Source organism: Antedon bifida, chromosome 1 (genome assembly GCF_963402885.1).
Source record: "Antedon bifida chromosome 1, ecAntBifi1.1, whole genome shotgun sequence".
In the NCBI taxonomy this organism is placed as follows: domain Eukaryota; kingdom Metazoa; phylum Echinodermata; class Crinoidea; order Comatulida; family Antedonidae; genus Antedon; species Antedon bifida.
The window spans coordinates 6,661,009-6,673,501 of record NC_136226.1 but is presented as its reverse complement, the minus strand read 5'-3'; the positions used below and the strand labels follow the sequence as shown (position 1 = coordinate 6,673,501).

Here is a 12,493-nt window from a genome sequence, read left to right as displayed (position 1 = left end):
GTCCCCCAAAAACATGACAAATTTAAGGACGATTAATTAAATCAGACTTATAATAATGTTTTCACTGATAAAATGACAAAACAAATGGTTCAATTTGGTAGCCAATTTGACTATTTTTTGTTTTAAATTACATTTATTTTCGTGGCAATAAAATGGCACTTTCAACAATGTTTTAGAATTAATTTTTCAGGACAATACATCTTTAATATTTCCCGGCCTGCAGTTGTAAATGACTTGCTTTAAAAGAAATTTGAAAATGTATAACACTTAAACTTGTTTAAAATTTGAACACATCATCAGCATGAACGCAGGAAGTCATGACAGAAACGATAAGAATTTCGTTCCTTGATAATAATTAATCAAGGCCCATTAGTTACTGTGGCTGTAATTAAACAGGAAAGGTGTACAGACATATTTTAACATATGGTTAATAAACATAATACTTCCTCATGTTTAAATCTCACATAAATATCTCGCATATAGAATTTTAACTATAGTTCTCATGCACATAGGTTTCTCACAAAGGTTTACAGAATTCACACTTAAACCATGGACCTATCATGCTTGTCTACGCTATCAAACTAGTTTGACAAAAAACTGTGATATGCCCAAATATGGTAGTGATATAAATCATCGTGTCCATATATGGCCACATCGCATTTTTTTGTTACAAATTTTGATAGTGCAGAAAGACCTTTAAGCTGTCTACACTATCAAACTAGTTTGACAAAAGTGTGAAGTGCCCAAATATGGTAGGGATATGCTTAAACATGTTAGTGATATGACATCATCGTGTCCATATATGGGCATATATTTATGAGTTTGTAATTTGATTGAATCTGCACAGTGCAGTGCAATGAATAAACAAAATATATACAGAATACATCTAAAATTTATTGAACTCTAGACATCAGGCTTTCCTTAAACCACCAACAACTAACAATATTATATGATTCTTGCAATTTGATTGGTTGATTTCGTATCACATGCCCTGTATTATGTTCTCCCATTTCTACGATTGATGGTAGGCCTACTATTGCACGCTTAGCTTTTTGTAAGCATTTGAGGAGAACATTTTTCATTTGTTGAAAACCTGACTGTCCCATTTAATTATTTATTTATTAATCTTTTACTCATACTGTACTACCATTCTACCCATTCAACTCATAAACTTTATTTCTGAACATACACAACAAATTCTTCCATATTATTAATTGTAAATTAATCATGTAGATGAATCATGATTCCATGGATAAATTTAATTACAGATATTTTATTCTAATTTTTAATTTAATAAACTGTAATTACAACATTATGATTCTTAAAAAAGTTTAGAATGGCAGAATATTAACTAAAAAAATACATACACATATTATATTTATTTTTTGTGGCATATTACTATGAACTAAAACTATTAAGTCCATTTATATAAAATTGTGAAAAAAACCCCTAAAAACGTTATGTTATCTTAAACAATACATCATAAATAATAACACTGAAAGACTGTAGAAAATAGAATTAAAAGAATTTACCTGATTGATAGTTATTGAATCACCAATAAAGTTATCTCTATTTAAACTATCCTAGTTAAATTTATCTTTTGTCTTTGATTAATTTTGATTTCTGTAATGGGTTTTGGCCTAGATATTTTGGCTAGCAAGTACTATACGAATTATTGCCAACCTTGATTTGATGCAATGCGCTGAAAGTACAATAAAAATGCAGTGATGGAAGATGAAAGAAAAAAAAAAAAATCTAGCACCAAAATGTTAAGATGTGCTAAGCTAAGATCAGATTATAAGATTTATAAAGCGTACATATCCACAAAGTGCTCAAAGCACTTAATGAGAACCATAAATGTATCCCCATGCCTTATAGAAAGCCTAACACAAAAAATAACCTTTATATATAACAATATTTCTGTACATTTATAAGTACTTTAATTACAATATTTAATTTGTATGTACATTTAGAATCTCTGACTCAATCAGTGGCTCCAAGATATCACTGTCACTATTAGAGCTTGCTCGTTTATGACATGTATTTTGGCCTTCTTCGGCCATTCGAGATGATGGACAACTGGACACTGTGTTGGAATCACCGTCATCTTCATCTTTCTTATCCTGTAAAAAAACAGTTGTCAATTACTGCAGTAACTTCTAACAGTAGAATTTAAATTGTGGGACATTTTTGTGTGACATAAAATGCAAAATTGAAATGAAAAGTTATGCTAGGAATTAGTAGAAATTATATTCACAGTCATTTGGACAAAATCCTTCATTACTGTATTATGAGTCATTTATAAATAAATTAAACTAAACAACAATAGATATAGATTTAGTTGTCACATTTTAGAGTTCAGTTTAATGGATTGTCAGCCATGATTCTGCACTTAACTGCTGTATCTGTTGGTTGGTATACTGTTAGCATATCGCATTTTTTATTTATTCAACTTCTCATTAAGATATTCATTAGTGAAGGATGGGACCAACACTGGACCTGGACTGTTTATAGTCCTTATCCGAGAAGACTCATTCTAGCACCAGAACCAGGGAGTGAGTGATTCTAGAACCCTTGCTGATGTTATAGACACGTAATTACGGTTCCACTGTCTTAACCGATTGGCCACTCACTGGCTTATAGTGTTACTGTGATTACTTTATTCATATAACTTACCAGACAACCATTCCATAAGTGTCGAACCTCTCCTCTATATTTTGCCACTAGCAAAGCTGTTCCAACCGTTGTTGGTACAAGATACAACAAAGCTGGTTGACCAATCTGCATGATGGCTAAGGCAAGGAATGTCAACAGCAACCCAATTCCATAAGCTACATAGAAGAATAACCGAAGAAATTTCAATTTTTTCGTGTCAAAAAATTCAAGTTAAAAATGCCAAAACAAACTTTCTATTACAATAATAGAAATCTTCAACAGAGCCATGTGGCTCAAGAGCTGGAGCGATTTTTCCCACCTGACTCAAACCCCACAGAATATGCCCTCCCATCTGCAGTGATCCCAATGTATCTTTATGATCCAGTTACCATATTCACTAATCACACTTACGTGAGATATTTCCCTTGAATATTAAGTATTTCACTTAACTCAATAAATATTTAAGCATTTCCCTTAAAGTGTATTCACTTAGATAGAGGATTTTTTTATTTTAAAGTGTGAATGGTGAATATGGCCACTGATCTATAGACTACTAAACTAAGACCTATACAGTACAATGTAATTAACTTACCAATACTAGTAGTTATTAAGTAAATTCTTTTGCTGTTAACTTTAAGATCAAATGCATAGCAATGACTTATAAGCAAACCTGAAAATCAAATATAAAATAATGTTTTAAGATATTAAGTAAAATGACAACACAATCAAATTTGTTGAAATTAAGAAACAAGTTCAGGACACAATTAAAATACAAGGAAATATACAAAAGATACAAATACAGATAAAAAACATGTTCCTCCATTATTACTAAGGATTTACCGTCATCCCATGATCTATAATTCCTCTATCAACTCACCAGGGATAAGTATGTCTCCAAAGCCAAGCATTGAATAGGCAGTAGCATAGCACACTGAGTAAACAGATGTACTAAGGCGAGGCACTTGTAATAGCACTGGAATCTAAAAAAGCAAAATCATAAAATAATTGTGTTAATATACAAAGGTTCAATTTTGACATACAGTAGGAGTGGGACACCTCTACTAAGGGACATCCCTATTAGAATAAAAATGTACCATGGAACAAGCGAGAGGCAATGTTTTAAAATTACTGCATGGCTATTCAGCGGACACTATTATTAAGGGGAACTTTGTTGGGTCCCCGAAGTTATCCCTTTAAAAGGAGTCCTGCTGTAAATTTGTAATATTTTTGAATAAACATTGAATAAATATGATCTAAATCATTAATTTAAGAATTGAATATTGCATTAGAAATTACCTGTTCCTTAGTTCCACCAGAACCTGTTGCCACTTCGACCATTATACTTTCGCCCGTCTAAATACAAATTATAAAAATATACATCAAAATGGGGCTTTGAAATTAATCTTTTTTCTAAGTTTTGTTATCTTTGGTAATATGCATGAAACCAAGATGTCTGTTAGTGTACAAGCATTTTCTTTATCATTTACTGTACATCAAAATAGAACACTCATGCACTGACTACAGTATATTGCTAGTTGCTAGTAAGATTGCTCAGTTTGGTACTGGTTTATGACAACACAATTTATAATTCTTATTAATAAAAAAACATACCTTTGTAAGATATGGAGTGATGAAAACCATAAAAATGTCATAGAAGAACAGCAAGGACAATAGCAGAAAACAAGTCTAGATAAAAAAAATGTAATATTAAACTTATTAAAATTATTATTATTTTTTTTAATCTTTAATTTCAAAAGGACATAGCAGTCTACAGTGTCAAATTGTTTATACATTTAAAGACAGACAAATCCCACTAAAAGTTGTTATACTGTATCTTACCTTAAAACTATTTATACGTATTGTCTTCAAGATACTTATACAGAATGCTATTCCCATTATGTCTAAGAGTATCCAAGCAAAATCTGCATGACGATAATAAAACCATACTGCTACAAACACAATACAGAAAATTACCAAAACAACGCTCACTACAAGTGGCCGGTTCTTTGTATCTTTCTTACATGGTAATATTTTTATTCTGAAAAAAAATTAGATAACTAGTATCATAGAGGAACCCCTGGGACACTCTTATTAAGCAAATACTTTCCTGTGAATAAAATGAGGAGCAATATATTTTAATACTACAGCTAACCCCCATTCAGGGGACACCCCTATTAAAGGGCCAGTTTAAAGGTGTCCCTTCAATATGGGTTCTACTGTATAAGAGACATTGGTCTAAAGCTTTATGTGACAAAAAATGTGATGTGCCCATATATGGACATGATATGTCATATCACTACCATATTTAGGCACATCACACTGTTTTTGTTTTGCTTAATGGTAACACAAGCATAAGATCTGAATTTTGGTTGTGCCAAATTCTCTTTACTGTGTTGGTTATAATGTGATAAGATACCTTGCTTTAAATGGAAAGATGACTAAAACAAGTGGTGACAGACAGATGTACATCCCATGTACTGCTCCTAAACTGTACAGACCAATAATAATGTACACTGAAAAGAAAGACAAAAATATAATATCTTAAAAATGATAAAAATCTTTAAACTACCATCATACAGTTCAGTTCAGTTTCTATTTCACACATAAATATAACACAATACATAAATTGTTCTTTTTTAAAAAATATAATTGATAAAAAAAATGTGTGTGGAGATTGCATTAAGCCAATTTGGCTTTAGGTATGAACCTCCAAATAAAACAAATATATACATGTAAAAAATGTAATGACTGAAATAAGCAAGAAAAAATACAATGTATGCACTTATAAAAATAATAATAATAACTTAAGGTGAACTTAAGGTGAACGTAGAAGAGTGGATGGTAAGGTTGGAGGGGTAATGGTATGAGCACTCACTGGGTAAATCCAGGACCCCAGAGCATGAGTAGCCTCAATGCAACTACCCAGTGTTAGAGAGCCCCTGGTTTAGCTAAGCCAGCTACCCTACATTACACCACTGTATAGAGGCTTATCAGAGTGGGTGTTTGGTGAAAGTATAGCTACCTGGTTTGAAGAAATACCCAGTTTTGTAAATCGAAGTGTGAAAACATTCATTTAAGCATTGGATACTGATTGAAAATGAGCCACAACATGCACTTACCAAAATAATCATACAAGAAGAACATAAGTAATAGCACAATTACTATCATGCACACCCAGACTACCACGACCACAGGTGTGATTGGTACACTATCATTAGAATCATCATCTTCCCCCTCATCCTTGTCTGTTTCTTCATTGCCTGCAGTGCCTCGTCTAATCTCCTTCTTTTTCTTCTTTGTTGCACTGTTAAATATCAAAAGCACAACAATTGGAAACAAAAATTGAAAACTTCCTTTTTTTTTTTGGCTACTCTATCTACACTATCAAACTTTATGTGATGTGACCATATATGGACATGATGATGCCATATCACTACCATATTTGGGCACACTTTTTTGTCAAACTAGTTTGATAGTGTAGACAGGGCTTAAGTAATTATCTAACTTTTGTTCTGAAGCCCACTTACGCTTTATGAGCTGATGAACCACCCCACAATGCACCAATGACTGCCGTTCCTGTTGCCATTATCCATATGACAGCCATGTTGTAATCAATGTTAGGTTGATCAGGTACTGACAACCCAGCTACCAAATTATTACCAATATCCTATATAAAAATAAAATTATGAAATACATGAAGCAGAAAATGAAACTAATTGTAAAACTCTCAGAAAAGGTTGTCATTTTTAAAACCCTGACTACACTTTTCAGCATCTTTTAAATTTTTTTTTCCAACCAAATATTGAACTTTAATAAAAAAAAACAGATTGATAATTAAATGATTAAAATCCAATTGTGTTACCTTGATTAACTTGATGTCATCCCTGAAAATAATTGCAACTTGAATAGTTAGTTCTTCTGATCCATTGAACTGAAAATACAATAACAATGTATTATACTACACAAAGAATGGCCAAAATGTTATAGCATAGTTAAATTGGATTTTGCATTGTATATCTTTAATGCATTGGTATGGATATTTTTTTTCAACACATTTTGTTTGCTAACCTTCATGGAATGTGGTTTAGTGACAGAGATGACAACTGATTGTGCTCTGTGTTTCTGAGCAATTAAAGCATTCTCAAGTAAGCTGCAGTTACCACCTTGTACGATGACCACCTTTCCATGGAAGCTCTCTGGATCGACAGGATCTACACACAGAATCGAAGAACTCAGGTCCAACAATGGCTTTAACTATTCAAAATAATGTAAAAACATATTAAAATTATGTCAGTCTTAAAACTAAAAATGGATTTTAAAGATGTGCTGTTTCTCCACAGCTGTTTGGAGGTTCTTTTCTGGTTATAATATAAAAAATGACAGTCAAATAGAGTTCAATCATGCGGGATATAGAACTTAAATGGTAATTACAGTAAATAAATTTAATTAACTTACAGAGACTTCTGTAGGTAATGTTGTGTTGTCAGGATTATATGCAATGCAGAAGTTTTCACCTTTTCCTTTATTTTCATCTAAAACAGTATGCTCTTTAACTGTAAAAATTCCATGTTCCTTTGCCAACGATACCTGAAATGAGGAAATTGTTTACTTTACAAAGCTGATCTTAATAATATACCTCAACAAACATATAAAAAAGCCAAGCTAGGCCTAGTTGATTAAAATCCCAGTCAGACCTAGGCATACATGACAGTTGAGTAGGCCTACAGTCAGACCTGAGCTGACCAGACCTGTATCATGCCCTTGCCTATCTGAGATGAGAGGATAGCTAGCTAGCTAGAGTAGTATAGTAGGCTAGAGCCTAGCCCTCCTATAAATTAGCCTATCTAATGATAACTTATAACCTAGCTAATTATTAAATTTATGAGATGTGGAATCAAGTAGATGTAATATTAGTTACTATTATGCAAACTAACCCGTTTAAGTGTCCAAAAAATAAAAAGTAATACATAAAGTTTGCGCATTTTGTTTATTTTTTATTAATTTAGTTTTTAGAGTAAATAAATGTCGCCCTCTTTTGGTCTGCTTGACTTTTAACTGTAGCTTAGAGGGCATAAATATTACTTATTTAATTTATATTTTATTTAATCTGTTTTTCTTCTATGAAATTGAATAAATAAATTAATAATTAATTAATTAAAAATAATGTTTTTTAATATGAAGTTTCATATACCGTTAGTTTTGTTTTAGCTCGTCATCTGTTTAATTTAAATGATTAACTTAAGTGGTCAATATTTCATGATGGCGGTGAGTATACACAAATTTAAAAATTGTATTTTAAACTGAAATACTTATCCATAGACCGTTTTACTGTACAACATTAATTAGGTTAATATTTTAAATAATAGAATATTGTATTAGTTCTCCTTCTTTAATGCTAGAGCAACTAAATGTTATACTTTGCCCATTTTAATGTTAGGCCATGCATATCCATCCAACACATGTGCCCGTTCAGCTAGCTATATAGAACGCACCTTGCTTGGCCGGTGTTCGTTGTTGTACGAACTACGCACGGAGGCGGCCTAGCTGGGTCTTGACAAAGAGGCTGGTACTATTCAACTATTCAAAAAAACGTATTTTTACCAGGCAGCACTATTATACAAAATTGAAATAACTATACATGTACAGTTTTTGACCACATCATTGATATAATAATAGTAATTACTAATACTATATTGATGAGTTTAAATAATTTATTTACTTTACTTACAGAAAAAAAAAGAAAGTTGGACTACTAGTACTATTTTGTTGTTCTATAATATAAATTCCAAAAGAATTTATCGCATTTTTAACCATTTAATTATGTTCTGTGTAGCAACAAGAAAGAAGAAAAAAGGAAAGTATTTTAGAACTATCCAAATTCATTGATAAAACAATCCGTGTCAAGTTTCAAGGAGGAAGAGAAGGTATCTTCATTGTTTTTTCTTGTTCATATTTATTAGTTCTTGAAAATCTACTTGTTTACACTCTAGGTTAAAATAGTATATACAATAAACTAACTGCATCCATGACATTGTCATAATGAATAGTTATAATAATATAATAATAATAAAGATCACATTTGAAGATATATGATTTTATATATTCCGGTTTTTTGATATTGTTGCTCTTCACTTTTTATTTTTTTTAATTGTGCTTTTTTATATTACCTTTTTAACATTTTATATGTTATTTTTTATTATGTCTTTCACATTTCCATATGTCCTTCTTATGATCCTTGTTCATTTTCACATCTCCGATTTCTCTTGCTATGGACCCCATTGCAAATAAATTAACATGTTGATTTTATGGGTCGCCCTTGCATCCATTCACTTTGGTTTTATTCAATTTTAATATTCCAATTATTTGTATTTTGTCTTTGTTATGTATTTTAAATTTATTGTTGAATGGATGCTAAATGAATAAATAAATACAAAAATCACCTTTTGAATATTATTACAATTCAAATGATTTACATACAAAACATTGATTTAAAACAAACTGGAAGGGTTCAGTATATTTTGGTACTTGCTTACACCAACCCTTTAATGTATTTGAGAACCATGCATATATTACATATGAGGCACCACCATTTTCTGTCAAAATATCATTCAAATACTTTTTTTCTTTTTGGAAATATTAAATGCAAGCAACTGTATTATTTATTGATAATTTTAATGTATTACATCATACCGTTCATAGTTAAAATTGTCAATTTCGTTCTATTTTTCTTATAGTGAGTGGTTTGTTAAAAGGTTATGACCCACTTTTAAACTTGGTACTTGATGATGCTACTGAATTTTTGAGAGGTAGGATACATTTAATTAAATGTTGATTAAAATTATCCATGTAATAAGAACTCCACCAGAATCTGGAAGCCTGAAAACATTCACATAGATTTTTGACACACATTTTAAATGGTTCATAATAATAATAATAATATCCTAGATTTATATAGCGCCTAATGTTGTCAAACCTCTAAGCGCTGAACATTATTACCCCAGTAATTTTTTCCTGATCAAACACGTATGGAAACATGCTCCCATAATGCAGCTAGTAATCAGCGGAAAGTTGTGTCTTGATCTAACCAGGTTCCTATTTATACACCTGGGTGGAGAGTGGCAAACGTAAGTAAAGTATCTTGCCTAAGGATACAAGCAATGCGGCGAGAGTTGGATCCGAACCTCGCTGTCACGATCAGTAGTCAAACGTCCAACACACTGCGCCACACGCCCTTACAATAGATTGTCATTTATTTACTGTATGTATAAAAATCCAATTTTTAAATCCATAGACCCTGATGATCCATACAAATTAACAGAAGACACTAGAGTACTTGGTCTGGTGGTGTGTCGTGGCACGTCTGTTGTTCTCATATGCCCTGCAGAGGGAATGGAACCTATAGCAAATCCATTTGTACAACAGGAAGGATGACCTTTGAACTTTTAAACTAACACCTTTGTAAATATTAAGTCCCATGTTTGAGCTAAAAGGCTTATGTGTAAAACAACATTTTTTTTTAGATTTGAGAATTACACAATGTAAGGTAATGATGGCATCATTGTAACAGCAGAGATTTGTTTTATTTTAAACGCTGGATTATGGTTGAGATGTGTGCCAACGCTGCATTGCAGTTTACAACGCAACAGCTCCACATTATGATTCCAATATATCTATCTAAAGCTCTGTCTACACTATCAAACTAGTTTGACAAAAAAAGTGTGATGTGCCCAAATATGGTAGTGATATGCTTAAATTTGGTAGTGATGACATCATCATGTCTATATATGGGCACAGTTTGTTTGTGTTTGATAGTGTAGACAGAGATTAAGAATATCGTTGTAATTATTTTGATATTCAGATTGGAGGCAGACCATGTGCAGTTCCTAAAAAACATGTTAACATTCCAATAGAAAAGAATTTGATTATAATTTTAACCAACTATTTCATAAGAAAAAAAATTAGTATTTAAATAATGATCAGCTTGTCTTATTACATCTAGACTTTATGTAGATGTATATACAGACTATTTTTATACATTTTAATCTTATACAAAACAATGTAATGTTCATTTATTTTCTGAATCAATGTGAAAAAAAACCACTTTATTTACAGAAAATTCTTTTAACATACTTTTGCGTTTTTATTAGAAGCTTCAGCATTTCTATATTAAAAAAAACGGAATGATGTTTTAATTTTGTTACAAATAACTGATAGTAGTGTAGTTGTATAAAGAGAAAGAGAAGTAGAAATAAAATGTCTTTGACTTATCTGTACAGTACTATATTTTAATCAAGCAAGGAGCCCTGCTAGTCGTATTCCCTATTCATACTTGGCCTAAAGCTTGGTGAGTTGACCAATCACAAGCAAGACTTTGGAAGATGCATTGCGTCGTGATTGGTTAGATTTCTTACATTGTGCTTAGTCCTTGCATGCGTCCTAATGGGAACCAAGCTTCAGGAAAAACACCCTTCTAAACATTCTCCATATCTAAATGAACAAAACAACTTAAAGAAATTCTTAAGTCTATTTCGTGCCTGGTTATCTGGATAAACGATAATAGGCTTTCTCTCCGAAGAGAGGAACACATTTACGAAAAGAATACACCCCTGCACCCCTATCGGATAATGGTGTCGTCCTCGAACATACAACTTTACCCTCTACTCAGCAGAGTGGGAACACAAACCACCGTTATCATTTCATTTCATAACGCCGTTGACTTAAAGATGTATTGTCCCTTGAAACACAAAAAAATGAAGGTCAAAATATTCTAAATTTAAATTGGCCATATCAAAGTAATATTAAAGTTATTCACTTTAAGTCGAAAATTCTAGCCAAAAACAAAAATGTTACGTAATTAACAGCTAAATTAATTTGATTACATTTTGTCTGGAAAATCGTCGCGAGCGAAAGTAAACAAAGATTTCAAACCATGAGTATACATTATGCATGATGCTAATTAGGATTGTTTACAACTCGCCACGGTTGAGAAGGTGTTTTTACACAGATCGCGAGGAAGTTTTATGATTATGCATACAGAGTAGCCAAATAAGCGCGTTGCATTATGAGATATGTTTTGATCGAAAACTTTGACTATTTCGTGCCTGGTTATCTGGATAAACGATAATAGGCTTTCTCTCCGAAGAGAGGAACACGTTTACGAAAAAAATACACCCCTGCACCCCTATCGGATAATGGTGTCGTCCTCGAATGATACAGTGAACTTTACCCTCTACTCAGTAGAGTGGGAACACAAACCACCGTTTCATTTCTTTTCATAACGCCGTGACTTAAGTGAAATAGTACCGAAAGTAAACTTTCGGTATTACGAAATATCTCAGTTCCTTGATTGGTTAATTATGGCTAAGAACTTTATTCAAGTACGTCAGCTTTCGGTATTGCGAAGCATAGGCCAATTAACCAGAAAGAATTAAGGAAATGAAAGGAATGCTCATATTACTTTATATATAGTTCTCGTGATGTCCGCAGGGTCCTAACGTTCCATGTAGCTTCATGATCATTGCCACTCTGCTGCTAGGGAGTCTTTCGAAAATTCATTTAAATAAAAAAGTCGGACCCGTCTAAGAATAAACACCTGCTAAATCCGTTCTTTGTTAGCTAGTTTATGAATCCTATTGTTCTAACATATTTGTTTTTGTTTGACCTGACATACAATAACTTTCATTATTATGCTGAATATAAAGGCTAAATGGTTAATTTTGATTTCAAATAAAGCTATAATTGATCAGACAATGTTATGCGGAACTTACAATAGATATTACTCAGTGTATCATAATAGAAACGGGAAACCCCAAAATTTCCCAGATTAAACTTAGGGGCA

General features: G+C 32.1%; 2 protein-coding genes across 2 annotated transcripts; one reads left to right on the top strand and one right to left on the bottom strand.

Annotated features, from left to right (window-relative positions):
• Positions 1-874: 874 nt before the first annotated feature.
• Positions 875-7,666, bottom strand: LOC144852971 (signal peptide peptidase-like 2B). Its single transcript, XM_078711030.1, has 14 exons — positions 7,590-7,666; positions 7,111-7,242; positions 6,724-6,909; positions 6,518-6,586; positions 6,183-6,322; positions 5,775-5,959; positions 5,072-5,168; positions 4,495-4,693; positions 4,267-4,341; positions 3,952-4,008; positions 3,533-3,635; positions 3,248-3,325; positions 2,677-2,831; positions 875-2,123 (listed from the first exon to the last, which is right to left on the bottom strand). The coding sequence occupies exons 1-14, from the start codon at positions 7,635-7,637 to the stop codon at positions 1,953-1,955; spliced, it is 1,695 nt and encodes a 564-aa protein (XP_078567156.1). The 5' UTR covers positions 7,638-7,666; the 3' UTR covers positions 875-1,952.
• A 239-nt stretch (positions 7,667-7,905) lies between these two features.
• Positions 7,906-10,771, top strand: LOC144852982 (U6 snRNA-associated Sm-like protein LSm7). Its single transcript, XM_078711039.1, has 4 exons — positions 7,906-7,920; positions 8,489-8,579; positions 9,390-9,461; positions 9,947-10,771. The coding sequence occupies exons 1-4, from the start codon at positions 7,912-7,914 to the stop codon at positions 10,084-10,086; spliced, it is 312 nt and encodes a 103-aa protein (XP_078567165.1). The 5' UTR covers positions 7,906-7,911; the 3' UTR covers positions 10,087-10,771.
• The last annotated feature ends 1,722 nt before the right edge of the window (positions 10,772-12,493 follow it).

Excerpts from the sequence above, each read along its gene's own strand:
- LOC144852971 (XM_078711030.1), bottom strand. The coding sequence starts at position 7,637 with ATGCGCAAACTTTATGTATTACTTTTTATTTTTTGGACACTTAAACGG. Across the intron at positions 3,636-3,951 it reads CTGGTGGAACTAAGGAACAG|ATTCCAGTGCTATTACAAGT; the intron begins GTAATTTCTAAT and ends TTGCTTTTTTAG. Across the intron at positions 2,124-2,676 it reads ACTTATGGAATGGTTGTCTG|GATAAGAAAGATGAAGATGA; the intron begins GTAAGTTATATG and ends GTTTTTTTACAG.
- LOC144852982 (XM_078711039.1), top strand. Across the intron at positions 8,580-9,389 it reads GTTTCAAGGAGGAAGAGAAG|TGAGTGGTTTGTTAAAAGGT; the intron begins GTATCTTCATTG and ends TTTTTCTTATAG. Across the intron at positions 9,462-9,946 it reads TGCTACTGAATTTTTGAGAG|ACCCTGATGATCCATACAAA; the intron begins GTAGGATACATT and ends TTAAATCCATAG.